The following is a 26985-nucleotide window of genomic DNA, read 5'->3' as shown; positions in this document are numbered from 1 at the left end:
ATTGAGATCCTCAGAAAGTAGTCACTGTCTCACAATGAAGCAGCACCAAGACTGAAGACATATTTCAGACTTACTGACGCATGTTATCATTCATATACTCCTGTTTGGAGCAGAAAAGGAAGGATCAGAGGTTCCTCCCAGTTATTGTACTCTCAAAACACTGTGGACACAGGGAAATGAGCTATGGTACAATCTGAACACAACTATATTTTGCTTTAGGTGACATCAGAAAGTAGCCACATCCATGACTTGCCAGCTTTATGCCATCTGGAAAGAGGTGATTTCAGTAAGAAGGACAGTCCCACTAGTGCAAATATATTCAAAGAGATTTGCAGTATGCCTTTGGAAAAGGCAAATGAACTACCTTTCTGTTTGCTTCCATCTTCTTCCTAGTATTATTTATTCTACCTAAATTTCCCTCTTCAAATATTTCTCTTACAATGTGTCTTTTTCAATGAGAAAGACATCTGGACAAATTAGACTACAGGCTGGCGCCTTTTTTGCTCACATTTCACCATTCTTGGCGTGCAGGCTCTGATATGCTGTAATCTATCAGCACACAGTTTATTCGGAAACCTTTCATTCTGATGTATTATTGTTTACTTAACCATAACAGTTAATACTTAGCTACTCTGCCTAAGATATGAATCAGCCTACACTCAGTATAACCTGCTTTTAAGCCTGGAATCAATTACTGGGCTGAGTATTAATTTGTTAATGATGTTGCAGAACTCAAAAATTCTGAGTCTGTTAGCCCCCAGGCTTTAGTACTGTAAACATCAGAGTATCCCACTCACCATTTCTATCAAGGTAATCCAGATACCAAAAAAAGAACCTCGAAGAGTAATTTTTTAAAAAATAAATGTTTAAATATAATAAAGAAAAATATGTTGCACCTTCTATTTCTACAATTAATAATGAATATTTACATCTAGTCTACATAGTTAACTTTTGGCTTAGATTTATGGCCAGGAATTGGGGTGTTAAAGCAGTATCAGGGGGAAGATGAAATACTACAGGAGTGATGAAACTTGACACAGTGAGCCATACATCAAATCTCCACAGCTGAGAGCCCCAGGACACCAACCAAGTATTTTGTAACAAGAAGGCTCTGCAATGTGTCAGAAAGGAAAACAATGACAACAGCTTGTCAAGTTTTCAGCTCTTTGGTGAAGGACACACATGAACTGGGTGTGAGGTGGGGCTCTCAGGTGAACTGCCAATACCAACCCAGCAAAATGCAAATGTGAAACTGATCCAGCATGGCAGCAAACCCCTGAAAAACAGCAGGATAAGCTGTTCACTTAAAGCATCGTGATTTTTTTGATTAGAGGTAGAATACGAAGATAAATAGAATATATTATGTGATTTAAAAAATACTCTCATATGCATGGGTTTATCACAGTCTTTCAGCCCTTGTGAAAACCTTCCTGGAAAATCAGGAGTTGAGGGACACAAATCATTAAAAAAGATCCCTAAAATGTAATGCTTATATGTAGTATGATAAGGACAGAACACGTAAGACAGAATCCATTTGGGACGGGTTACTTACCGCAGAGCCACCTGGGAGAAAGTGTGATCAGCCTACACTCATATGACTGAAACTTTGTACCACTGCATGGAAAAATTATGTCCAATATATGTTGGAGGGAAAAAAAAAAAAAAGTCTTATTGTTTTTTCAGGAATGAATATGAAATTAAATGAGGTGTTCTTTTGTCTCTACATAGATCATTTGTGGACAACAGCCAAAGACCAGGTACTCACTTATCTTGTTGCATAAATATGGTGAAGGAGAAATAGGTAGGAGAAAGACCGAAACACCAAATGTTCTTTACACAGTTATGCTGAAATGAAAAATTGGAGAGTGTTCACTTCTCTCCTGTATGCCTGTGCTCCATTGAAAAAACTAATAGTCCCCAAATTCAATCCTATCATCTGCTGTCTTTGGCAGAAGTGATATAAAAGTGTACATTTCCTACAGTATGCTTGTAGGAAAAGCTGAAAAGATGTGGCTGTGATATCCCAGCCTATATGCACAATGTGCTGATGTGTGATGCTACTAATGTTCAAGAAGCAAATAGTACATAAGTAATAGTAAATAGGTATGAACCAACGTAGAAAGGGAATATTGAATAGTCAGAATAAACTGTAACATTTATGTTGTTGCTGAGATAAATTACCGTCAATTAGGCCATTTAATTAAATGCTTTCTGCCACCTTGATTAAATTTAAAATAATCACTTTTTGTCCAGCTCAGATTTTCTTCACATAACACTACATTTAGTAGAGTACTATCTATAGTCTTTGAAGAAGATTCCTGGATTGTCTGTTCTCACTGATGGGAAATAGTTGCCCAGAGTTTTAAAACCTCTGAAGGAAGGATGCTCATTAGATAAGGAAAAAGCAGATATACATGCAAACTCTATGGAACTCTATGAATGAGAAATATCTAAGACAAGGAGAAGTTGCTGCTCTGATCCTAAAGAGTTAATCTAAGAAGAATAAGTAAACCCAAATTTTGTAACTGTATCAACTCCTTTTGATTTTTTAAAGACTAGTAAGTTTATCATTAACCATCTGGAAACTCAGTGGTTTATCTAGTACTGATGTACACTGTCCAGCTGTAGGCAAAGGTACTTGACAATCATGGTCAATAGTATTATAAAGTCCAGTCTAGCAGTAACATTTTTTTTTTTCCTCACCACTAAAAGTAGGCTGCAAAGTATTTTCTGATTTCTGTATGTGTTTATTAAAATGTATTTTAATTGACTGAAACTCTGAATTTAATTCCACATTTATCATTGACTACCCAGAAAATTGTGTTTTTTCAAGAGGCTAGATGTCAAGACAATAAGCTTTTTTTCTTCTCCCTTGGTTTAAGATTTGGTTTTACAATAGAGGCATACTTCTAATGCAAATATGATGAAATTACTAATTCTCCCCCCCTCTTTTTTAATTGTATAAGAACGAACAGCAATAACTATTAGAAATTAAAAGAGAATTCTCCTATTTGGCAGAATATATTCAAAACTAAATATATATGAATATAATTTATCTCAGAGCATGATCATAAGTATATGCAAAACATCCAACTTGATAGCGAGGGATATATTAGAGAATATATATATATATGGGAACATATTAGAAAATATTAATGAATATATAAACAGACACCAAAATAAAATGTCCTTTAAATATCAAATTAGAACACAGAACATATATCCCAATCATTATCTTTTACTTTTGCTTACATTCTTTTAAAAATAATCAGCTTGTACTTCTTGAATGTGAATTCATTAACACGCAGAAAAAAAAAATTAGTATATGCAACACAACTGCTAGCCAGCAACTTTCAGCTGAAGGAAAACATCCCGATAAACTGAAAAAATGCTGATTTATTTGCTTTTTGCACTTTCTTAGTGATCAATTTTTTATTTTAAAAAAATCCTTCTTTAAAGTCTTTTTAGTACTTTCTTAGCTATTATTCTGCTTTTTGTTCATTATTCAGTTACAGTCCTGCACTAAGAGCTTTAACTTCAAGAATAAGTATCTGATTATGCAGAGCTCTGTATCTCTTTAAATTTAGTATTTCACGCTATAAGTGCATTACTATTTGAATAATTACAACGTATATTAATAGGAGTGAATGTTCCACTGAATATTTAGCTATTTTATAAATCTGTAGATTATATGCGACTCTCCTACCAGGCAACAATGGCAGAAGGAAGGAGTCCAATCAGTCCAAGGATTCTCTTCCTAAAGAAAAGACAAATATGACTCATGTCATATCTGGAGCCAAATTACTTTTTTAAGCTGGAGAAATTTAAAATAAAACCTTCTTGATCACATTTTTAAGTTTGTTGTCTTGCACACATAGAAACATCTTTTGGAATGCGCAACCATGTATCATCACATATGGGAAACAAAAAAATACAATGAACTTAAATGAGTGACTCCACTCATTGGTGTTTCCAGGACAGTCAACATATTTCCACAATTTCAAAGTATAAGTGTCAGATTTACCAAACCCCACTCATTAATGGCAGTTGATATTAATATCCATACAAACATATTCATATATATCCAAACATGCCAATATTATGTGTGACAACTGTGTAGCATTTTAGAAGGGGATACATTCAGTCCTGGTACAAGCAAAGGAACAAGTTAACTGGACACTTAAAATTATGTGATTGCAAACTGGTTTTCAGTTTTCTGTTTTTCCTTCCTCAACAAAAAATCTAGAACTTCACATGAAATACCCATGTATGCTATACAGTAGGTATGATGAAGTTTAGTACCGTCCTGAGGCATCATGGTTGTCTAATGCTAGTCTGCAAGAAATACAGCAGTATTATTGTAACTCCTTAGAAACTTAACTCAGGCCAGGCCACTGACACCACAGTGTGCTTACAATCCACAGCCTACAGTCCTCTCAACTGTAGGATCCAACTACCATTCAGTTAAGAAAATGGAGCAGGGCTTGCTGTATTCTGTTAAATCACAGCCAAGATAACAGAAGGAAGTGAGAAAACAAACGTCTCCCATATAGCAACCTATTGTTGCTGTGTATCCCCGTTAAACAAAAAAGATTCAAGTCAACATATGGCAGAAAAGTGATCCTACCCAGTAAGAGACAGGGCTATTGAAAACAAAGACGACTCTGCTCCATTCCTGTTAAAGTTGTGCCACTGTGAAGCAAAGAATTCTGTAGTCTGTAGGAATAGAAACGATGTGTGAGATTTATCCCAAGAAACAGGGCATTTAGCAGGGAGTGACACATCCTCATCTCTAGTTCATGCTCCCAAGGCAATATAAATTCATGCAGTCACTCTTTAAGATAGATTACCTGGGGGGAGGAGATGGATTTAAACACTCAGAACCAAACCGAATCTTCCAACTCTTAGTAATCTAGCAGATTGGTTGTTAAATAAAAGGTTATTCAATCTCCCCATCCTTCATGCTAAACGCAAGCAGCTACACCAAACTCAGAATCTCTGAATATGAATGTATGCTTGGTGTGGCCTGAGAACACTGACAAAAGAGAGCCCTTTGACACTTAAACTGAGGATTGTAAACAGCTGAATGGGAAATAGGTGCTAAAATGCTCTAGGTGCTGCACACTGAACTTGCACAGAAAACCCTAGATACTCTAGAGATACAAATTAAAACCAAGGAAGAGCCTTCTGATTTTAGGCATCTCCTGGGTTAGGCAGCAGCTGTGTGAGATTTCTCAGATTGCATTTTTGGATTTAGGCACCTGAATTCTCCCTAAATCCTGCTTTAGGTATTTAAGTCCTTTATTGGATCTAGCCAATAAACTCTGTCATTACCTCCCTTTTTATTTTTCATGAGATACTTATCTTTCCAACATGTAGTTAACTGTTTATCCTCCGTGCAGTTGTTTGGGGTTTTTTTATACTTACTAGTGCATACATAAGTACTAAGTGTAATTAAATAATTTACTAAGGGCCTTATTTCCACAGCTCCAGTTTTCTCAGAGGGAATTAAGATCCTTTGGAAAACCCATACTGCAGTGCTGTACAGAAATGCCAGAGATAGTGGTAGCAGTCTAGCCCTGTTCAGTTCAACTTAACTAACTTTTGGGACCAAGCAGCAAATGCAGTTTTGTGACCTCTCGTACTTAAAAAATTACTCAAAGCCAACTTCTGCCCAACACTGTGTTGCACAAAGGTTGGCATTTGTTTTACTGCAGTGATGCTGAGCATTTTTCCATTTAAAAGTGTCTGCCAGAACTATCTCGCTAAAGCCACAAAAGTCTACTAAGCAACAAACTGAAATAAAACAAAACCAAGTTGGTTTTGAGCATTCATTCTTAGCCAGGGCTGGAGTGACTCAAACATCATCAGCTAAGGTCTTCAAAAGTCATTCAAGAATTTCTTTTTTTAATATGGTTTTTCTATTTCCTTTTTACATGTTTATTTTTTCTTAGAGGAAAAGGTGTTAGGTTCTCAGTAGAACAATTAGTTCTCAGGAACATTATGACTCTTTTTTTTTTTTAAGAGTATGACTTATTTGCCTAACCTAATCTTTCTCCAATTCATGTTATTTTGCCTTTGCTACACATATCTTGGCAAAAAGTTACAACAGCTGGATAGCTAACTAGATACCTTTAAAGAAATAGAGGGAAACAGCCAGAAATCCATTACCACATTTCTCTTAGAACTACCTTCTTTGGGTTAACTAATTTTTCTTGGGATATATGCCAAGAAAGACTGTAAAATGGAGCTTGGCTCCAGATCTCCAGTACACAGGTATTAATTTTTAGGTCCACTGCTTGCCACTGCCTGTTCCCTCAGTCTGGGTTGGTTTTGCCTCATTTTGTTTATACTGCTGTTGTTTTCTGAAGATCTTAAATCAGAGTAATTGTGTATAATGTACCTAAAGCAGGGTCAAATACAACTTCAAACACTATTTTATTGTCATCTCATGTTTAATTGGGTTGCGCACACTACTTGTACAAGGAATTGCTTATAGAAACATCGAATCAACAGCTTAAAAAGTTTAAGAAAGGAATAGTACTTTGTAGGTAACTTTCTGAACAAGGACAACCAAGACTTACATAAGCAGTTGTAAAATACTGCTGCTCTACAGCAGGAAGGGAAGGGCCAATCCCCAAAGTCTTTCTTAGAATGGTTCACATGAACTGCACAATGACATGGTTTGGTTTTGTTTTAAAGTATCATTTATCTGACCCTACTAGAGAAAAAAACCCCAACATGGGTTTTTGTGTGTGCACTATTTTTAATGGAGTGGTGGTGGAGCTGTGTGTGTTATCTAATCTAGTAAAAAGTTACATGTCTTTTTTTTTTCCTCTCTTACATAATTATCATATCCTGATGGCAACACAGTGAAAGATTAGAAAATTGATTTTTTTCTTGTTTAGTTAAATATGCCAAAGGTGAAATAATATACCAAAGCGTGAAGAATCAACTGTAGCTTAAAGATATAAGAATGACCACACTGGGTAATACCAAGGTCCAACTAGGCCCAGTACACTCTTTCCAACAGTAATAAAAATTAACAGCTAGAGAATAAGGACAAGGTGAATATAGAGTCAGATTTCTCCCCAAATAATCTCCCAGATTCCAGAGGTCTATGTCTCAGGGATTATTTTTATGTAATGGATTATTTTCTATGAACTTCTTTATACCCTTCCTGAACCCAGCCATAGTATGCCAGGCTCCAAAACTACTTCAGATCCAGAGGATTCCCTCTATTTCTGCAGCATACTGCTGACATATATTTAAGAACGAATTTGAAGGCTGTATCTTTAATTTAATGAACTTCAACTTTCTACAACCACACAGAACAAATTTAAGCAAAAATAAATCTTTTGTCTATCAGAATCTAGACAATTTTTTTTCTTGATGCATGGAAGCCCTGAGTTCCCAAGAGAGACCTAAGACAATAAGGGCAACTGTGTATGTAGAGAACAGCATGTATCGCAAACATTAGGAGACAGTGAGGGGATACAGTGACAGCAAGTACTGCTAGCAGAAAGAGCAAGCTCTGCAGAAAAATACTGAAGATAGATTTCTACAAGTGGTGAGAGCAGAGTAAAATGTCAGGCTCCCTACCCATCTATTCATTCATCCTACCCCAACTCTCTTCTTTCAATGTTTTCAATTGTTGTGAAGTGAAAGATGATGGGAAAAACCTCAACTCTTCTGCTCCAAGACCCCAAGACTGACAAAGCCATATTTTGTTCCTGTACACTGGGAATTATGCAAAATAGCCGACTGTAGATGACAATATTGCTTCAATCATTGGTATAAATGCTAACATATGAACTTTTAAAGGAGTCATTGGAAGTAGCAATGGTGGAAGGAAACAGGTTTTCATTTCTACTTGTTTTTAATTGTTCCTGCAACCTTACTATCGTAATTCCAGATTTTTAAGGAAGTCCCACAAAGCTCTGAACTTTGTCCTGTTTTATTTTTCTTCTCCATTTCCACAGGTAATCTAATCTGAAATGCATAATAAACTACCGTTCTCTTTAATGATGGCCAACAGTACTTCTTTCAGTTTTACTTATGTCCAAATTCTCTGCTTATCTCCCCGATACTTTGTGAAGGGCCAACTCACATTTGACATGTCTAAAACAGAATCCACAACTCATTAAAACCATTCATAATAATTCAAAGTGTTTTACCTCATCTCATCACCATTCAAGTTCTCACTACAGGCATCTGTCATTTCCTAACTCACTCCATTTTTTATTGCATTACTCTAAGAGGCTATCTTTCCTATCCATGTTTAAAATATACCCATGTTCTCCCTCATATTTCAATTATGGTAACGTTTTTTTCTTTGACTTTAGGAACTTAAGAGCTACTGTAAAGACAAAAGATGTGGTTTATAGTGGTTGACTTCAGACAAAACACACCTAATTCCAGATGTGTCTAGTTATTCCCAGTCATGGCATCTTTGCCTATAGCCCTCTTAGTAACCTTCAGTATCATCCTCCAGCCTGTCATATGTAAAATACAGCTGAAGACTGAATATAGCTTTGTTCCTTTCATAAGGCCATAAATGAATTTTCCTGATGTGTAAGCCTTGCCTGGAAGGTTTCAGAGGAACTGTTATACTTACCTGGGACTTCTGGATTTATGACAGCCTTCTAACTTAAAAAAAAAAAAAAAGGCACTACAGCAACTGTAAATACATAGCACTTATGCAGTAGACTTTAGGTTTTCATTAGAGGCTGACATACAGCTGGAAACCCTGAAGATTTCACCGTGAAAATGCACTGTGACTAATATTTGGTTTAGGTAAAACATATCAGGTACTTCCCCTTGACTTACTATTTTACACTTTGGAACAGTGCAAATAAGTAGTAAAATAGCTCGACTTATTATTTTACACTTTGGAAAACATAAGGTTTGCTGCACCAACTGGGTGTTACGGCACAGCGCATGCACAGCAGGTCTAAACAATGAAAGCATCGGACCCCATCCTGCGGGCGTGCGACACGAAGTGCTGGAAACACTCAAGAAAAGAGGAGGAAATACATAAACCCTAAGGACAAGGAGCTTTTGCTTAATCTTGTAACTTTTATCTTATCGTGTCCTCCATCGAAAACCTAACACAGAAAGAAGAGGGGCCAGCCCAAGCGGCCGGAGGCGCGCGCCAACGGCCGAGAGGGCGGCCGCGCTCTGGCTGCCCCGCGGGCACGCGCCCGGCCGAGCCTTGGGGCCGCGGCAGCTACAGACCCCCGGCCCCCGCCAGGCGCTCGCAAACCCGCCGGAGACCCTCTCCCCGCCGCGGCGGCTCTGGCCTCCCGCGCCCGGCTGCCTCCCGCGCCTCCTACCCGCCCCCAGCCCCAGTCCCGCTGCTAACGCCCGTCCCGTCCCCCGCCGCCGCCCTCACCAGAGCAGCCGCTCCCCAGAGCGGCGCCGCTCCCAGGAGCCAACCCGGAGCCCGCAGGCCTGTCCCTCTTCCCCGGCCAACTACCCTCCTCCCCCCGGCCCGGCTGAGGCGCTCCCTCCCCGCCGCGCTCTCTCTCAGCCCCGGGGCGGGAGAGGCGGGGAGGGCTGCGCCGCGCCGGGCTGTGCGGGGCGCTGAGGGCGCGGGGCGCTGAGGGAGCGGCGCTCCCCCCACCGCCGGCCGGGCCTTCCCCTGCCCCCGCTCCACCCACGTGACTCCCGCCCTGCCCGCCCGGCGCCAGCCCCGCCCCACCCTATCGCATCGCGGCGCGCGCGTGGAGCGGTGTTTTGTAACCTCCTTCCACTTTGCGCCCGCCCCCCACCTCGCCCCTCCGTGGCGTCGCCCGCCGCCAATGGCCGGCGCGCCCGCCCGTCAGCTGACGTAGCGCTTTATGTAAGCCGGCGGCTTGAGGGCGCGCGGCGGAGAGGTTTGAAAGGGGGGCAGTGCTGGGCGCGCGCCGCCGCCGCCTCGCAGGGCGGGGGACTGTGGCCCCGGGTCGCGCGCGCAGAGGCGCGCACGTGACCCCCCCCTCCTTCCCCCCCCCCTCCCACCCCCCCCCCCGCCCGCGAGGGTGCCTTGCTTCCTCCTCCTCCTCCTCCCCGCGCCGGCAGTGCCTCAGCGTCGTGCGCGGAGCCGAGCCCGGCGGCCGGAGCGGCAGCGCCACACCCCCCTTGCCGGAGCCGGGCGGCCGATGGCGTTTTCTCCCGTGGCCGTGGGCTCGGAGGTGTCGCCGGAGCCGGGTGGCAGTGGCAGCCCGGGCGAGGAGGCGGGCGGACCGCGGGAGCTGCTGCCGCGGCCGGGTGAGGGGCTGGTGCCCGGGCACCGCCTGAAGGAAGTGGTGGGCGCGTCCTTGGCGTCGCTGTGCCTCGGGCCCCTCGCCGGCCCCCCGCGCCTCGGGACCCTCGTGGACTGCCTGGTGCTGAACTGCCGCCTGCGGCAGGGGCTGGGCTGGAGCCGGGGCCGCGGGGCCGCGGCGGAGGGCGGGGGCGCGGCCGAGGGGCCGCTGCGCTGCTGCGGCTGCGGCAGGTTCCTGAGCGAGCCGGTCACCGTCCCGTGCGGGCACACCTACTGCCGCCGCTGTCTCCGGAGGGAGCTGCGGGCCCGCTGCCGCCGCTGCCGGGACTGGCTGCTGCCGGCGGGGGGCACCAGCACGGCCGCTGCCCCGCTGCGGACCAGCGTCGTCCTCAACCAGCTGGCGGAGAAGTGGTTCCCGGGCGAGTGCGAGAGGGCGAGGACCGGGAGCCGGCTGGAGGAGCTGCTGGCCCAGGGCCGCTTCCGAGAGGCTCTGGGCGCCGCCAGCCAGGCGCTGCGAGCAGGTAAGGCTGTGTGGAGCAGATTCGTCCTCCGCCCGGTCCCGCGGGCCTCAGCCGCGGGGTCCCGCCGCGCTCCCCGCCCTGGTCCCGCGGGACCGTGACGAGCCGATAGCAAAGCGCGGCAGGCCCGGGGGGCTGGAAGTGTGGCGAGTAGGTGGGCGTGCGTGCGTTTCCTTCCTGCCTTTCAGCCCCTCTCCCCTGCTACTGAGGTGTCAGCGACCGAAATGGACCGACAAAGAGCATCCGAAGTTTTCTCGAGTTTGCTGAGAGGATTCGGGGAACTTCACCGTAGTCCGGTGGAGTGGAGGGACCGATTGCAAGACGTGTAGCTGTTCAGAGCCGAGTTGAGCGTCAGGGCTGGTAGTGGGGTGCACTTCAGAAGCGCGGAGGAGCGTCCAACGGGGGCTTCTTCATGTCGTGGGTTTTTTGCCCCTGCATGCTTTCGTGGGACTTGTGTACAGAAGAGTTTGTGGGCTTTGTTTTCGTTTGTATTTAGTGGTCGCTGTGCATGAGCAAGAGAAATTCTGTTGCTGTATTTAACCTTGTTTCCTGAGAGAGACCTATTTTCACAGTCTTAAGTGACATCAAGACAATTCCCAGCAGGCCGGGCCCAGTTGCATAAGCAGACAGGCATGGAGGGGGACAGGTTGTGTAATGGCAGTGACATCATAGGTGGGTGTGGTTGAAGTTTTATAATAGAGTGTTGAGAGAGGGTGCAAAGACGGGAGGTAGAGGCACGCTGCTAGACTATCCTGTATCGATCGCAAGCAGTATGTCTGGTACCATGAACGCTTTAAGATACAGTCAGTTTTTCAGAGTTTAGTCTTTGTAGAGGCAGTCAAATTTTTGTGATCCTAGGTGGATCCAGTGACAGATTCCTTTACTGGTTTTGTTTGACCGTGGATTTGAACACCTGGTGACCTGTGGGGTTCTGTTTTCATTTATGCCATTTTATTTCTGTTCAGAAATTTAGGAATAAATATTTTTACAGATTAAGTGTATTACATTTGTTGTTGTAGTGAAGAAAAAAACAAAAGCTTGCATAAGTCTGATCCTTTCAGTCTGTTCTGGGGAGATACATTAGATCTAGTTCCAGAATAAACTGTTTCCAAGGTAGGTGGGATTAAATCTCAGATATATTTTATACGCCTTTTGGCAACCAAATTTAAAAAGGCTCAGTTGTGGCTTTTAATTCCACATTATTTGGCAGGATGTTTCCAAAATGTAGGATATGGGATGTGACCTGAGAAAGTGACTGATGTATTTTAAATCTCAGAACTGTAAGAAGCAGAATTCTTTTTCTTTGTGTGTTCTGAAATACAGCATTGACTTGTGCAGCTCACGAAGAAATGGAGTCAAAACTCAGTGGCCTTCAGGGTACAAACTGATTAATCCATTCTTGATCACAGATGTTTACAGGGGTCCTGTTTCATGTTTCAAAATTGCTTTGAAAGAATAAAAGAATTAATTCTACAGACCCTAGTTAATCTTTCTTTTATGGATTTAGCTATACCATTTAGATACCTGTGGGGAAAGAATTTTGATTCCTTTTGTGAAGCTACATCTTAATTTTTGGCTTTAAAATGGGTTTAAAATTTGAGAATAGTTACCAGCTGTGATGCTTATCCAAAAGTTTATTCAAATTTAGTACATGTGCTAGAAGCTCAGTTTAAGATTCTTTGTGCAAATATTTCCTGTGTCTCCAGTCCTGAGAACTATCAATATTCCAAGTATTCTGGTAAAGATACTAAAGAACTTCATGAATCAGAATGCAGGCGTACATTAAATGTGAATTTAGAGCTGTGGGCTCACAACTACAAATTGAAAATTATTTCAGGCCAATAGAGAACTAATTAGTAGCTGCTGGTACACTTTCTATCTTCCTCCAGAACATGAATCTTGAAAGCACTTAGAGGCGGAAAAAATGTAGCATAAGAAAGGTATTCATGTTTAAAATCATTCATGTTCTGTTTCAGTGTTTCCTCACTACTAGTTCATCTCTGCTTCTTTTTAATGCAGATAGAGAGTTAAAAAACTGGTAACTATGAATCTGATGTCCTAAATAAGGCATTGGCACTAAACCTTTACTCAAATGGCATCTTTTCATAACTTTCTTACATTTCTTGAAACATCTGACAGAAATATTCGCCATGGTGCAAAAGTGACTTTTGAAAAACACGAAGAATGTTAACTAACATTCATATGGTTAATACATTCCTTGCAGGGTTTGAAATGATGCAGTTTAGTTAAAGTCTGTTGGATTAAAATACAAATGCAGCTTGTCTTTAATCGAGTAGCTTGAAACACAGAGCTCATAGGCTTGAGTTTGGTCTGGATCACAGAATCATTCCTGCTGGAGTGGGCCTCAGGAGGTCTGTTGACTAATCAGTCTCTTATTCAAGGCAGAATAAACACTGAGTTCAGAGCAGTTTGCTTAAGGTTTTGTCCAGTTGGATCATGAAAACCTGCAAGGATGAAGGTTCCCCAGGCTTTCTGGGCAACCTGCTCAAAGGTTAATTATCCTCATAGTGAAAATTTTTCTCCTTGTTTCAAGTCTGAACTGCCCTTGTTTCAGTTCATAACCATTGTCTCTTGTTTCTCTGCTGTGCACTTTCAGTAGTCTAGGTAGCCTCCTCTTGGATTCTGCAAGGCTGTTGGGCTCTGGAAGGCCCAACCCCTGATCCATTGGGGTGACCCTATAGTACTGTATTAATAAATACTGTGTCCTAAAGTTTTTCTGCATAATGGTTGTGACGTGCATGTCTTTTATTTTGAGGAATTTGATATATTATTAAGAACCACCAGCGTGCAAGATCAGACCAGAGATGGCCCATTTATTGGTATGCTTATGCTGACAGTAGCCAGGTACAGATGCTTTGGAAGTAGTATAAAAAAGAATGCGTATTTGTGTGTACACCTTTGTATACTTTCCTATGAAGGTAGTAATGCACAGTTCCGCACTGGAAGTACTTGGTGTCTTTTTTATCAAAACCATTTGTGTTTGGGTGTGCTAAAAGTGAGGGATTTCTGAAATTGAAAATTCAAGCACAAATTGTGTTTCTGCTCTGCTTAGTCTTTGATCTAAGGATTTGAAATAGTTTTGCATCCTCTCTTTAGGTGGCAAACATTAAAATATCTGCTGAAACATTGCAAAATGATGTTTTCACAACTACAAAGCCTAGAAATTAAATTATGGTTGCAAAATTGGACATATAGATCCTTTGGTCTTGCAAATATTGAGGTCCAATTTGTTACATGTATTGATCATTCATTGTCAGTGTTTGTGTGTGTTCAGCAGCAGAGTTGGGGTCCCAGTTAAACTCCTTGCTTCAGCCCTTTGTTTTGTACCAGCTCAGTCGGAATCATGCTTTTCTCATTGAAAAAGAAATGGACAAAATGTTCACCTGCTGTAGACTTGAACTCACATTTTTATCTTCAAACTACCCGTCACCCTCCTCCCAGAAAAGAAGGCTCAGAGTTCCTCAGGTCATGTTATACAGTTGAAAGTCTGAGAAAGATGATCTCCCTCTGATTATGTGCAAATAGGTAGCTTATCAGAGAACAAAGACCCGCACTTGCTGCTACCTCTGGAGAAAAGAATTTGATTTCATACTAACTCTGCTGGACACCAAAGAGTCAAATACAACAGAAAAAATGGTCTGAAGAGTTTGATCTGAGCTCCCTCCTTACTAGGCTATAGCAGTCACAAAACACAAAGCCACAGGAAAGCAGGCTTCAGAGTTGTTCTGCTTGCAGAATTGGTGTTTAAGTCAGTTTCCCAGACTTCTGTTAATACAAACGTTTTATTATGTCTAAAATAAAAACCAAACAAACCAGATTTGGGAATATTTGTATTTGAAGGGAAACTGTCAACTTCAAAGACATCTAGGATTAGAAAGACACTTTAGTTTCAGTTGTGAAATCTTGGCTAAAACTTGTGAGTTTCGATTTTTCTTAACCTTTTCTTTTCCATTAAAGTCTCTTTACTTGTAGCATTGTGGATCTAAATACAGAGCAGTATGTTGGAATGCATGGGACTGTTGACCAGTCTGGCTTTTAAATGTAAAACAAGCTAATGTTGGAAATTATGAAAATTTAAACTAGACATTTAGAATAGACTAAGATAGAACATCGCATTGAAATGATCCTCTCCCAAGAAAACCTTGTTGAAACAAACTTAAAGAATTATTTAGTTTTAGTATTGTTTGAAATAGACCAATGTTTAAATTGCTTATCTCATTCAGTGAAAAACATGGGTGTATTTTTTAAAAAAATCAAGAGCAAAGCAGTGTGCCGACATTTTTTCCAAGCAACAACTACAATTAGTTATGTTATGAAAACCATAGTTTTAGTGACATGGAGACAGGTGTGCTTCCTGTTAGATTTACTAAAAGTGCAAAATGCTGTATGTTGGACATGAGAACTTGTCTTTACTGAACAGATACTAGTGTTTTCTGTCACAGAAGTTCCACTAGTACAACTTCTTACAATAGGACCGTCAGCTTGTGTTAAAGGCTTTCTGGTATTGGCCATCTCTTCAGACCACACAGTGATTAAAGCCTACTTCTGGTACTTACCAGATGGGTACATTGTGAAAGTGGCATCTGTATCTCCAGCCATAGTTGGAAGGGGTTGGGTATTACAGAAACAAATGACAGTCTAAATAAGAGTTTGAACGATTGAAAGCAAACTTTGTAATACTTGGACTTTTTAATACAAGTGTGGTGAATTCCCAGTTTTCTGTGGTTTTGAATGGGTGTACTGTAAAGCTAGGGTCTACCTAGTTCTGAGTTTTTGTTGTCACAGCAGTACTGAGCAATACTTTGTTCTGTCAGCTTCAGTGTTAGATCTTTTAAAATATATTTTCTTGTTGCTGCAAGATACATTAGGGGGTCCGGAATATGATGTTTAGCTTGAAAGACATGAGCCTGGAATTATGGCTACTTTTATTACCCAAACACTGGTGGGTGCAGGAGAACGTACTCCAGTAATTTTGAAAGTATGGCACACAGAAGTGGTTATGACATATCACTATGAAAGCATATCTAATTAAATCCCACAAATTTCTGAATCACTAAAAATGTTACTTTTTGTTTTCAGATTCCAGTGACTTTATGCTAAGAATTTACAGAGCTGAGTCGTATGTTGGCCTCCAAGAATACAAAACAGCCATAGAAGATCTAAATTTTGTTATTTCTAAAATGCCAAATTGGCCAGAGGTAAGTTGATATGATCTCTGTTTATCTATAAAATTAATGAATTCTAAATTATGCTCACATCAAGTTAAGAACCTAGGTCAGCTACCTTAAATGTTATCTTGTAAGACATGCAAAATGTGAAAAGGAATCTTAAAATAGTTACTTATGAGACAGGCTACTGATGAGTATGGCAGGTTAGAGCTGATTGACAAATGTACTTGGAGTTGGGATAGTTTATGGTGATGTAACCTGTAAAAGCTGTGGGCTGGGGTTTTTGTTTGTTATTTTTTATTAAACACTTTACTGTTTAGCTTGGAAAATTTTTCTTTAAAAAGCCCAAAGAAACTCAGTGGGAACAGAGCTTTGCAAACAGTGCAGGCAGCTGGGCAGTTACTGGCCTTCAGAAGTGTAAGATACTGCATATTGCAGTACCAGCTAAACTCTGAGCACAGCAGGAGCAGCAAGATCTTGCCACACAAGGGGAGATAACTGCTGCTGTCTTGGCATCTCCTGTGTTCAGCAGTTCTGTGACTACTGCAAATTCAGAAAGCATCCTACTTTTTGCCTCTCGGCATTGGTTGTACTGTCTACTTTTTTTCTGTATGTTTGGAAAGAAACCTCACTTCACCTAACTGAGTTTGGTTTGATGGATTCCTTTAACAATTCTTACCTCTGTAGGAAAATAAACTCTCTATAAGAGGAGGGTTAGCATAGTTTCGTTCTTCAGGATACATGTTAATAAAACAGCCCAAATCCGTCAATGATGAGGCATGCCCTCATCTTACAGACTTGTTTAACAGATGCTACTGTTAATACTGGCAGTTGTTCTATAGAAACTGCACTCTGGGGTTTTTTTGTTTGTTTTTTTTAAAGTTCAGTTTCTGGCCATTATCCAAAATCTTATATACAGGTAGATATTGTTGTTTTATCGAACTTTTGTTAGGTAACTGTTGTTTTTCTCTAACCTGGATTTATATTACTGAAAATAGAACTTATTAAAATTGAGATGTGGGGTAAGGGACTACTTAGTTCCAATGTCATATAGTTATAGGTAGGCTCAGCAAAATTCAGTAGTCTTTTTCTCCTGCTTTTTTTTTTCTTTCAGAGAAAATAGTATACAGATTTTTTTTTCCCCTAGCTGCTGTCTAGTGTTCAAGAATAAAATATAGTTGGAGCAAGCAATTCCAAAAGTGCATTGTTTTGTGTTAAGAACGTAGATTAAGATGTATGTGAGGGATGCATGGTGGTGTGGATTGTCTTCTTTGTAGTTACCCTTCTCCTGCAGTCTGAAACCATAACGCTTTTAATAAAACAGAGAGCAGAAGGGGTATCCTGTGAGCTGTTGTATGAAGTTATGTAATAATTTGCATTTCGTGTCCCTCTTTTTCCCCTCCAAAGGCTCACAGAAGGGGGAAATGAAGGCCTTTTGTGAATTCGGTGCTAGTCAGGCTTTCTGTAAGCTGAAACAAATTAACTGGAAGAAGACTAACACCAGCCTATCCCACGACTCTTTTCGAGCACGGTAGTGGATGTATGTTAGACAAGGCATATAGATCATTCACACTGTGCACAGCTGAAGTCTGTTGAAGAGCTATATTCTTTTTGTCATTTAGGGTTCTAATTCCTACTCTCTTGTAATGCCTGTAAGATGAATACTGCAGTTCTACATACTCTCTAGAAAAGTCTTTGTGGTATCTGTTTTCAGGTCTACTTCCGGAAAGGAAAAGTGCTGCAAGACTCTGGCTTTGTAGGTGATGCCTTACAGCTGTTTCTACAGTGCTTAGCCCTTGATGAGGACTTTCTTCCAGCCAAGCTAGAAGTAGAAAGGGTAATTTTATTTATTAAACTGGATTATTATTTCTGTCTTGATTCCTTTATAAAGCTCCCATTATGGTAGACTTTGAGCATCTAAAAATCCCCAATACATACAAAGAAGGTTCAGGTGGCAGGATAAGTTCCTTTCAAGATATATATCATACTGTGTTGAAGAGATAGTCCTAATGTACACGTTTTTAAGTACATGCTTAAAGATACATATGCTGTGTTTGAAATTACTAAATGAAAGTCTGGAAAACTGGCAGCAAGTTAAATGTTTGAAGTTGAACTCTTTTGGGCCCAGAGCATAACAGTTTTTCTTTGATAATAAAAAAGCTGCATGGTACTGAATTGATAATGTCTCACTCTGTTTGAAGAGCTCTCTCACTTGAGGTAGAAGAGATTTCTAGATAAATTTCTTCTTAGTAATTTTGGTATGTAGGTTTCTGCTTGTTCTCAACTGTTCTTTATCAGTTACTGCTTAAATAAAGCTTTATGAGGATTACTTCATATAGATTAAATTCTCGGTTTTGTATGTAGTTTTGTAATAAAGCTATGTCTAGATCCTTTTTCATTATTGTGAATATTTAGCCGTTTGTTTTCTAGACATTGTGTGATGTGCTGTCACCAGAGAAGTTAGGAGAGAGTCTGAAGGAATCTGCTTGGAATTCACCGCATATTCGAAATAAACCTGTTATACTTGGTTCTGAGGTGACTGAATCTTGCTGCAACTTACAGCTTTGTCCTGAGCAGGTAAGAAAAACTACAGGATAACTTTTCTCTTTGGCTGATATGCAAACATGGGACATTCTGATACCCTTACTTGTCATACTTATTTTCCAGCCTAAATGCTGACTTTCTGTATTTGGCTAAATTGGAAGAAAAGAATTGTGATTTGGGAGTAATGTGTTTTCATTTGGTGTGTTAGACTCCTCATTCCAGTGAACTACTTATTAGAAGGTGTGAGATTTGATATCGGTGCTTTCAAAATAAAGAGAAATACAGATTTTCTTCTCTTTGAAGCAGATGGAGATTTTTAAATTGTTAATGCTAAACAAATTTGAGTGCTGTTTTGACTTACCAGTTTCTCTAGTTAACTAGTGAACAAACTAACTGTGGGTATCAGTTTGGCTTATATATCTTTGCATGCTCACATCTTACATACTTAGATTTGTGTGACTCTAAGTACAGTTCAGTTCATCTTACCGTTGTAGAGTTTAGGAGGATCAGATGTACTGGAGCCTGTCAGTGGAAGCTTAAATCGTGCACAGTCTGCTCATGCTCTTAATTCAACAAAAGACCTTGCCAAGGAAGATGGCTTAAAGAGAGTGTCTTCTGAACCCCTCCTCTCTGGCCAAGAAAAAGGTGCTTTGTTGAAGAGAAAGCTTTCCTTTTCAGAACAGGATACGGTTGTATGTGAAGATGGAAGAAACAAACACAAAAAGCAAGGAGGTAAACAGTCACTTACTTTGAAATGTGAAGTATTTACTGTCTTGTGCCTTTCTTTGAAGGACTATTCTGTCTTGCTTTTCCTTAGAAAGTACAAAAAGGGACGTGACATTGGCTTTTGGAACAATTCCAGGGGATTTGATTGACGTATCAGATTTTGAGTGCTCTCTATGTATGAGGTAAGATTTTAACTTTGATCCAGTATTTTTGTTATAGATGCTTGGCCACATATCTGTTACACATATAAACTGAGGTACTTACAGGTTGTGATGAGTTCTGGTATCAGTCAGTAATTTTCAGCCTTCCTCTACCCATGCAGTTAAATGCTTATATAAATTTTTTGCTTGCTATAGTGCTATAATACAGCATTATTTTAATCAAGTTGCCTTTTAAATTAAACTTGGCATAATTAACTGGTAACCTTAAAAGGACATTTGTGGTTAAATGTTAAGGGTTTTTTTCATTCAATAAAACTATTTAATTTCTTGTTTTGGGAAGACTAATGCTTAGAAGTATTGCCTGTGAACCTCTTATTTGTCTAGGAGATGTAGATACTTCAGAATGTTAGTCTGCTTAAATGTAGCTGATGTATTTGAAAGCTCTTACTGAGTTGTCTTGGTTTTCGGAATAAATACCTTAAAACATATGGTGTTTACTAAACTGTCCGTAGTTATGTTATGAGTATGCAATACTGTTACTAAAACAACTTAGCTCCTCAAAGAATCACTTAATTTTGCATATTCTGAATCTCTATATAGTGAGACCAAAATCTTTGTATGTTGGGATAAATGTTTTAGATAGTTAGTGTTGACAGGTGTCCAGATTCATCAGAAAACAAGCAATGAGTGGTGTGGTGGTAAATGGAAACAAACTGCAGTATAGGGGAAAAAGTAGAATAAGGAGACATGGGATTAATTTTTTCTCTGCTTTGTTATGGTATAACAAGTCTTAAAAATTAAAGAGGTTGATCACTGACTCTTTTAGCAAAACGTGCTCTTGCCATCGCATCTAACTTCTAATAACTTTGTTTCAGGCTATTCTATGAGCCAGTGACAACCCCTTGTGGACATACTTTTTGCAAAGGTTGTTTGGAACGGTGTTTAGACCATGCTCCTCAGTGTCCACTCTGTAAGGAAAGTTTGAAAGAGGTACTGTTTCTCAGTAGAGCTCACAAATACCAGTACTGTATCATTTTAAAGACTGTTTCACTTAAACCCTACAACTTGGATTCATTTGGGTTATGGGTTGCTGCTAGAAAGGAAAAACTTGAGACAACATTTGTTAGTACAAGTTGATTAGGTTTGCCTCGGGGTCTTATGTTTTATGTTTCTATGGCCATCTACTTTACTGGGGTAATTAAATCCTGAGTGTTTGTAGACTTTGGTAATTATTCAGTAAAACCTCTGTGATTTCTGTACATTTATTTGTATGGCTGTATAACCTGGGAAATCAATTCTGCCTCTGGTAAGCATAGAAATATGAACTGAGTTAGACACTCATGTTGTCACACTAAGAACTAAAATAGAGAATCTCATTTTCAAATACTAGAGTAACATCAGGTGTTATGTAATGAACCATAAGAACTTCAGAGCTGTAAATTTTCATGGGTTTAAATCTAATTTATGACACAATTCATATATCCTGGTTTTAAATAAAAGCTGCATTTTCTCAAGCCTTTTGTTAATATATATATATGAAAAGAAATACTAATATATTTTTTAAAATTGCTTACAGTACCTTGCAAGCAGAAAATACAGCATCACAGAGCTGCTGGAGGAATTAATAATGAAATATTTGTCTGATGAATTATATGAGAGAAAAAGAATTCATGCTGAAGAAACTGCTGAACACTCAAAGTAAGCTTACTATCTTTTATCTAGAAAACTTGAGAGATTAGTATGGAAATCCTTTTTAGAAATGCTTTATCATTTTTGTGATTATTAATAATGGCATATTATGGATGCAAGAAGGAGTATAAAGACATGTTCATTTGATGTGTTAAATGTGTATTTCAGAAAATTAACATTTTTTTTAACTGCCGTGGAAATAACAAAATTACACTTTGATAATAGCGATGTGAGGCTCTTAAGTCCTCTACAAAATATGCTCTTCTGTTTCTTTTTCTGCAAGCACTGTCGTGGAGCTTCAGTTTTAGCTTTGCTGCTGTTAATGGAATTCTCCTGTTGGGTTGGCTGCAGTCTTAGATACTTGAATTTCTTTCAGAGAAGTTCATCACAGACATTAATTGTTTAAAGATAGATGTGATGAAAAGAAATCATTGGGATTTTTTTGTAATCTTGATGTTCATCTCTAGTAGAGTTCTTCAGATACATAAAGCATCATGTATTGTAGTTATAAATGTTGGAAAACTATCTAAAACTATAGCTCATGCAACTTACGTAACAGAATCCATACATTACAGCTATGCTTTATAGTCTGAAAGGTATTGATATTAAATACCAGGTAATGTTTTCATGATAACTTGTTTGTATCAACTATCAGCTGTACATACTTGATAAAATAGCATGAAAAAAAAAGTTTTGATTTTTCAGTTAGTTCTGTGGAGGCATACTGCAAGGTAAAAATTATACTCTGGGTTGCATCATGTGGAGTCCATCACTGAAAATAATCTAAATGGTGACCTAGCTACTACGTAGTTACTGCCACATCTTTTTAGTTCCAGGAAAACTGTGACTCAAACTAAAACAAAAAGGAAAAAAAAATAACTAATGCTCCTGTCCCCAAAACAAAGCCCTTCATTCAGTGACTAGATACTAACTAACTGGGAGGCTTATTGTCCAGTATGTATTCAAATCAGTACATAGGTATTCAATCACTGTTATTAGTATGTGTTTCTATTGGTTATGAAAGTTACTACAATGCGCTTATCATTAAACTTTTAAAGGAGTGCTTCATGACCTCAAATATAGCAAACATACTGAAAAAAATGTACTGTCTTGGCATAGTTTGGCATTTAGATTTTTAATCCATATATTTCTTTTGATGTTCTCTTGAAGCTTGACCAAGAATGTTCCAATGTTTGTTTGCACTATGGCATATCCTACTGTGCCTTGCCCTCTACATGTGTTTGAGCCAAGATACCGACTAATGATTCGCAGAAGTATGGAAACTGGAACTAAACAGTTTGGGATGTGTATAAGTGATTCTCAGAATGGGTAGGTTTACATCTTAATTCTAAGCTTCTCATCTCTTATTTCTTTTATTAATTATAAAAAATGTCCTTTCAGAAGTGTGTAACTGCATTACTGACAAGGTCTCTTCTCTAGTTTTGCAGATTATGGATGCATGCTGCAAATTAGGAATGTTCATTTTCTACCTGATGGACGGTCTGTTGTTGATACAGTTGGTGGAAAGAGATTTAGAGTTTTACGGAGAGGGATGAAAGACGGTTATTGCACTGCAGATATCGAATATTTGGAAGATGTTAAGGTATCCAGCATGCTGTCTAAATACTTACTAGTATTAATATCTCAAGATTTTTGCTAGATTTGTTCTTGAGAGGTCCATTTCAAATTTTTAGATCCCCAGACCACTGGAAGATTCAGAGTCAGTGTGTGGAAGAAATGGAAGCTAGCTTCATTTTTTTATTATTGTAAATACTGTGGGTTTTGTTTGAACAATAGTTTGAAGCTGTAACTTTTAAAAATATCACAGGTTGTCTTTACTATTCAGTCATTAGCAATCAAGGTTTAGAATGCAAGAAATATGTATCTAAATATAGTTAAAATTGAATGTTTCTTGATTTTAGCTTAAACGCCTTAATTGTTTCTTTATCTCTAATGATATTTTCATAACATTCCTCCTATAGGTTGCTGATGAAGAAGAACTAAAGAAACTGAGAGAACTTCACAATTTTGTTTACAATCAGGCCTGCAGTTGGTTCCAAAACTTAAGAAATAAATTTCGCACTCAAATTCTTCAGCACTTTGGGCCAATGCCTGACAGGGAGGAAAATATACAGGTGAGACATCAATGACTAGGTGCTTATTTCTAAAAAATAAAAACCCTGTTAACAATTGCTAAACATGAAAAGAAAAAAAACCACTTTTTTCAAACTTCGAAGGCAATAAGGTTTGCATCTTGTTTCTCTTACGATGAACAGCAAAAGGCAACTCTGTCATTGTTAGCAGTTTTTGCAGGAAAGGATGATATGCTGCTGTTGAGATAAAACTAATAAACTTTGAGTTCCAGTGGCATTTTAAAGTGTTGGTTTTTGTAAAGCTGTTAGAATTCAAATGGGGAAAAACCCTGTATTTTCTTCCTTGTGACACACTCAGGCAGTAATCTTTGGCAAAAGGGTAATCACAAATACCGCTTTCCTCCTTTCTGAGCTAGTGCTGCAGCTGCTAGGATTTGACAAATGTTTCTTAAGAAACTAGCTGCAGCAATCTGTTTTAATGGTGGTTATAAACAATTAATGACGGCCAGTGAGATCCTGAGAGCATGGAGGCTGGAGAAAAGTAACGTTTAAAAATACGTGAAATTTGTCTTTCAAAGTGAAATTACATATGAAGTGGGTTCTTATGAGAGCCTGTTCTTCACTTATCTGCTACACACTTTTAGGAGACTGTATTAACCAATCTGGGAGGACTGTAGAAGCTGTGGAGGCCAGTGCATGAATTCAGAAGTGATTTTAGGACAATTTAATAAAAAGAACAGATCTAAAGCAATGTACTAGGAAAGAAGAATAAATGTGCAAAACCAGGATAACTAGCAGGGCAGCAATACTGTGGGTATGTACCTGAGATTTGCAATAGAACATAAATGTGTTAACTGTGTGATACAGATGCAAGGGAGGAAATGTCATCCTGGAGTGTACCACTACCAGTAATATTTTTGCAAGTCATCTGAGGTAATCTGTCTGCAGTGATAGGACCTCTGCTGAGGAGTATTATGTCCAGTTCTGGGCATGACATCTAAGACTTTTGGTGTAGAGAATTGAATAAATTACAGAAAAAACTTACATAGTATGTTTTATCATTTTTGAAGAAACTGATTAGGTAGTCCTGCTCTGTCTAGGAGGTAATGAGAAGGGAGTGGATTTCGGAAGTGATAGAGGAGTCCTTCATGTATAACAAAGACAATTGCAATGAAAATGTTAGGCTTCAAGAATATTCAAGCCTCGAGAATAGCATGACAGTTAATGGATTTATTTTTTTATCAGGGAGGCTTGTTATTAGGTGACTGTCCTATACCTAGCCATCTTTTCCCAAGAAAGCTATGAACTTCCTCTGTTGTCTTTAAAAGTACTTGTTTCATCAAGCTTTGTTGAAGTGTACTTGATTTCTCAGCTGGGGAGGGATCAGAAGAGATCTGTTCAGAACCCCTCTGATCTCATGGATCTGGAATTCTCTAGTTAGTATCAAACATTAACCTAGTCTTTGTCATTGGCAGCTTTGACTTTTGATGTCTTTGTGTTAGTCGACTACACTACAATTAGTTATGGGTAACCAACTTATCTTTTCTTTTTAGGCAATGCCCAATGGTCCTGCTTGGTGTTGGTGGCTTCTAGCTGTTCTCCCAGTAGACCCCAGATATCAGCTGTCAGTTCTCTCCATGATGTCTTTAAAAGACCGTCTGATAAAAATCCAGCATATACTCACATATTTTTCTAGAGACCAGTCCAAGTGACTAACCGCCTGGGTCTTCCTGAAAAGTTACTCTGTTCTGGTTGTAGTAGCAGCTGGAATTTTTGCTGCCTTTGCACATCTAGCACCGGTTTGAGAAGTGTAATGGAACTGCTTTTTCTCTCTCCCTCCTACCCTCCCGACTTCCTGAACCACATGGTTCTTTGAATGCACACTTTCTTCAAGTATGAGAGAAGACCACTGACGATTGCACAAAGTCAATCCAGCTAGATATGTTTTTCACGTTATCTACATTACAATTTGCACTATGTAGAAGAGAACCTTTTTGAGACTTGATAATTTTAGCCACTGACTTTTTAAAGCTGTGGGAAGTGCAGGACTTAAGGCTGACAGTCCAGGTTTACAACACTGAGGAGGTATTAAAGGTTTTGCAAATGTTTGCCTCATACAACTGTTCTTTTGCTGTTTGCACAAATATTTGAAATATAGTATTGAATGTCACTGTTGGATATTACTACTCTTGTTGAATTATCTTGACCATGAATATGGCACAGATTTTTAAGTTATCTTGTAAATGTATGCATCACAAAACAGGTGACATTATGAACTGTATGCTGAACTGAGAGCCAATTTTAAGGAACAAATGCAAAAAACAAAAAAAAAAGGTACTTCTGTCTAAAAATACTTAAACTGTGAATATGGTTTACATACCTAGGCCTGTACATGTTAAAGAGGAAACCGAAAACTAAATGCTAGTACCAGTTAAATTTCTACTGGGCTTTTCAGGCTGGCTGTTCTTCCAGAGTACACAGTTAGTTTATAGAGCTTAGAAGAAGAAATCTTAGAGTGTGCGTGTGTATTGGGGATTGTGCATCCAGGATTTAAAAGCTTAAAGTTTTATTTGAAGTTTTTAAGTTGGTGCAAATGTGAGTTCTATGCCTTATTCATATCAACAGTAGAGCACACTGCAGTGGCAAGGTTAGCATCATGCTGCCAATAGGTACTTTTTGTAATTAAAGGTTTGCATATTTGTGAATATGTCTGATACTGGCTTTCTTGTATGTAAATCATTTGTAAAATATTTCTTAAATCTTGCTTTTGCTAATATATTTAATTTTCAATAAAAGCTAAAAGTTTGTAATATTTTTTAACTTTATCAGAAACTAAAAATCACTTTCATTTTCCATATGCTTCTGTTGTGGGATCTTAAGTAAATCCAGAAGCAGCTGTTTAACCTACATCAAGGTTGTGGGCATGCCATGACGTAATTGGTCTGTACATAATCTGCTTCTGATTATAGTACCTGTCTCAGACTGATTATTGGTCAGACAAGTTTTTTGCTGGTGTCCTGCTTTTGTATCCACTTCATTTAAATTAAAGTGGTTTCAGGTATCAAGTTTGCATTTCACAAAACTTAAAAGTTGTGGGAAACTGTTCTTGCAGAACAGTTAGGTATTTCATGGACTTGCTAATCAGATGCTCTGGCCTTGTTCTCTTCTGGAGTTTAAGGCTTGAGATACTGCACGCAACCCAAAATCTGCTGGATCATTTTTAACGTGGACTTCTACCTAGGGTAAAGTTCCTTGAATGAACCAGTGATTTTTAGGTTTAGAAACTTCAGTTTTCTTGGTGTGAAATGACGAGTTTGTCTTTCTCCATCTAACTTGATTTTTCTTTTGGAAATGGTGAATATACAAACTTCATCCACCACATTTTTCCTAGGAAATGGTTTCTCTGTGAGCCTTTAACTGATCCGAAGTTTCTTTAAGGACAATATGCAAAGATGGCTGTAAGATATGTTGGTGGGAGTTCTATGAAGCTTGGAAGTGGTGCTAGAACATTAGTAGGAAGAAATGTTTTCTCTGAACCCCATGAAAGACTAGGCCACATTCAAACATTGCTAGAGGCTTTACAAGACTTGAAAGGACAGTATGCTCATCCTTTTGATTTTATAATCATTTAACCAATTCCTTTGAGCTCAGTCCCAGTGTGTGGGGAGTGGGGTAGGTATCTGTTAAATACTGAAATTTTACTATAGCCTCATTCACATTGATTACAAGTGAGACAGGGTAGAGTTGATCTGCACAACTGAGTCTTCTGAACAGCACAAGGGACACTCACAGTGCAGGACATTGTTCACTCAACATTGT

The 26985-nt window shown here is 39.4% G+C and overlaps 2 protein-coding genes across 8 annotated transcripts in view; one reads left to right on the top strand and one right to left on the bottom strand.

Annotated features, from left to right (window-relative positions):
* TRMT9B (tRNA methyltransferase 9B (putative)) overlaps positions 1 to 9625 on the bottom strand; it is a 122462-nt gene extending 112837 nt beyond the window's left edge. For 3 of the 7 annotated variants that reach the window (XM_074822622.1, XM_074822621.1, XM_074822629.1), the window contains exons 1-3: positions 9395 to 9625; positions 4628 to 4716; positions 3707 to 3757 (exon numbers count right to left, since the gene is read on the bottom strand). The gene's annotated coding sequence lies outside the window, so the exon portion shown is untranslated. The remainder of the gene's footprint in view (positions 1 to 3706; positions 3758 to 4627; positions 4717 to 9394) is intronic. The other 4 variants (XM_074822623.1, XM_074822625.1, XM_074822624.1 and 1 more) reach the window with 2 other exon arrangements.
* A 396-nt stretch (positions 9626 to 10021) lies between these two features.
* Positions 10022 to 25976, top strand: LONRF1 (LON peptidase N-terminal domain and ring finger 1). Its single transcript, XM_074822619.1, has 12 exons — positions 10022 to 10767; positions 15865 to 15983; positions 17668 to 17790; positions 18384 to 18530; positions 18992 to 19229; positions 19315 to 19405; positions 20260 to 20374; positions 20961 to 21082; positions 22244 to 22402; positions 22514 to 22676; positions 23056 to 23208; positions 24720 to 25976. Exons 1-12 carry the CDS (start codon positions 10143 to 10145, stop codon positions 24876 to 24878), a joined length of 2214 nt encoding a protein of 737 aa, XP_074678720.1. The 5' UTR covers positions 10022 to 10142; the 3' UTR covers positions 24879 to 25976.
* The last annotated feature ends 1009 nt before the right edge of the window (positions 25977 to 26985 follow it).

The sequence above is a fragment of the Strix aluco genome, chromosome 4 (assembly GCF_031877795.1).
Source record: "Strix aluco isolate bStrAlu1 chromosome 4, bStrAlu1.hap1, whole genome shotgun sequence".
NCBI classification, from domain to species: Eukaryota; Metazoa; Chordata; class Aves; order Strigiformes; family Strigidae; genus Strix; species Strix aluco.
The sequence above is the reverse complement of the archived record's forward strand: the minus strand, read 5'-3'. Positions and strand labels throughout refer to the sequence as shown.

Excerpts from the sequence above, each read along its gene's own strand:
- LONRF1 (XM_074822619.1), top strand. The coding sequence starts at position 10,143 with ATGGCGTTTTCTCCCGTGGCCGTGGGCTCGGAGGTGTCGCCGGAGCCG. Across the intron at positions 10,768-15,864 it reads CAGCCAGGCGCTGCGAGCAG|ATTCCAGTGACTTTATGCTA; the intron begins GTAAGGCTGTGT and ends TTTTGTTTTCAG. Across the intron at positions 19,406-20,259 it reads GAGTGCTCTCTATGTATGAG|GCTATTCTATGAGCCAGTGA; the intron begins GTAAGATTTTAA and ends ACTTTGTTTCAG.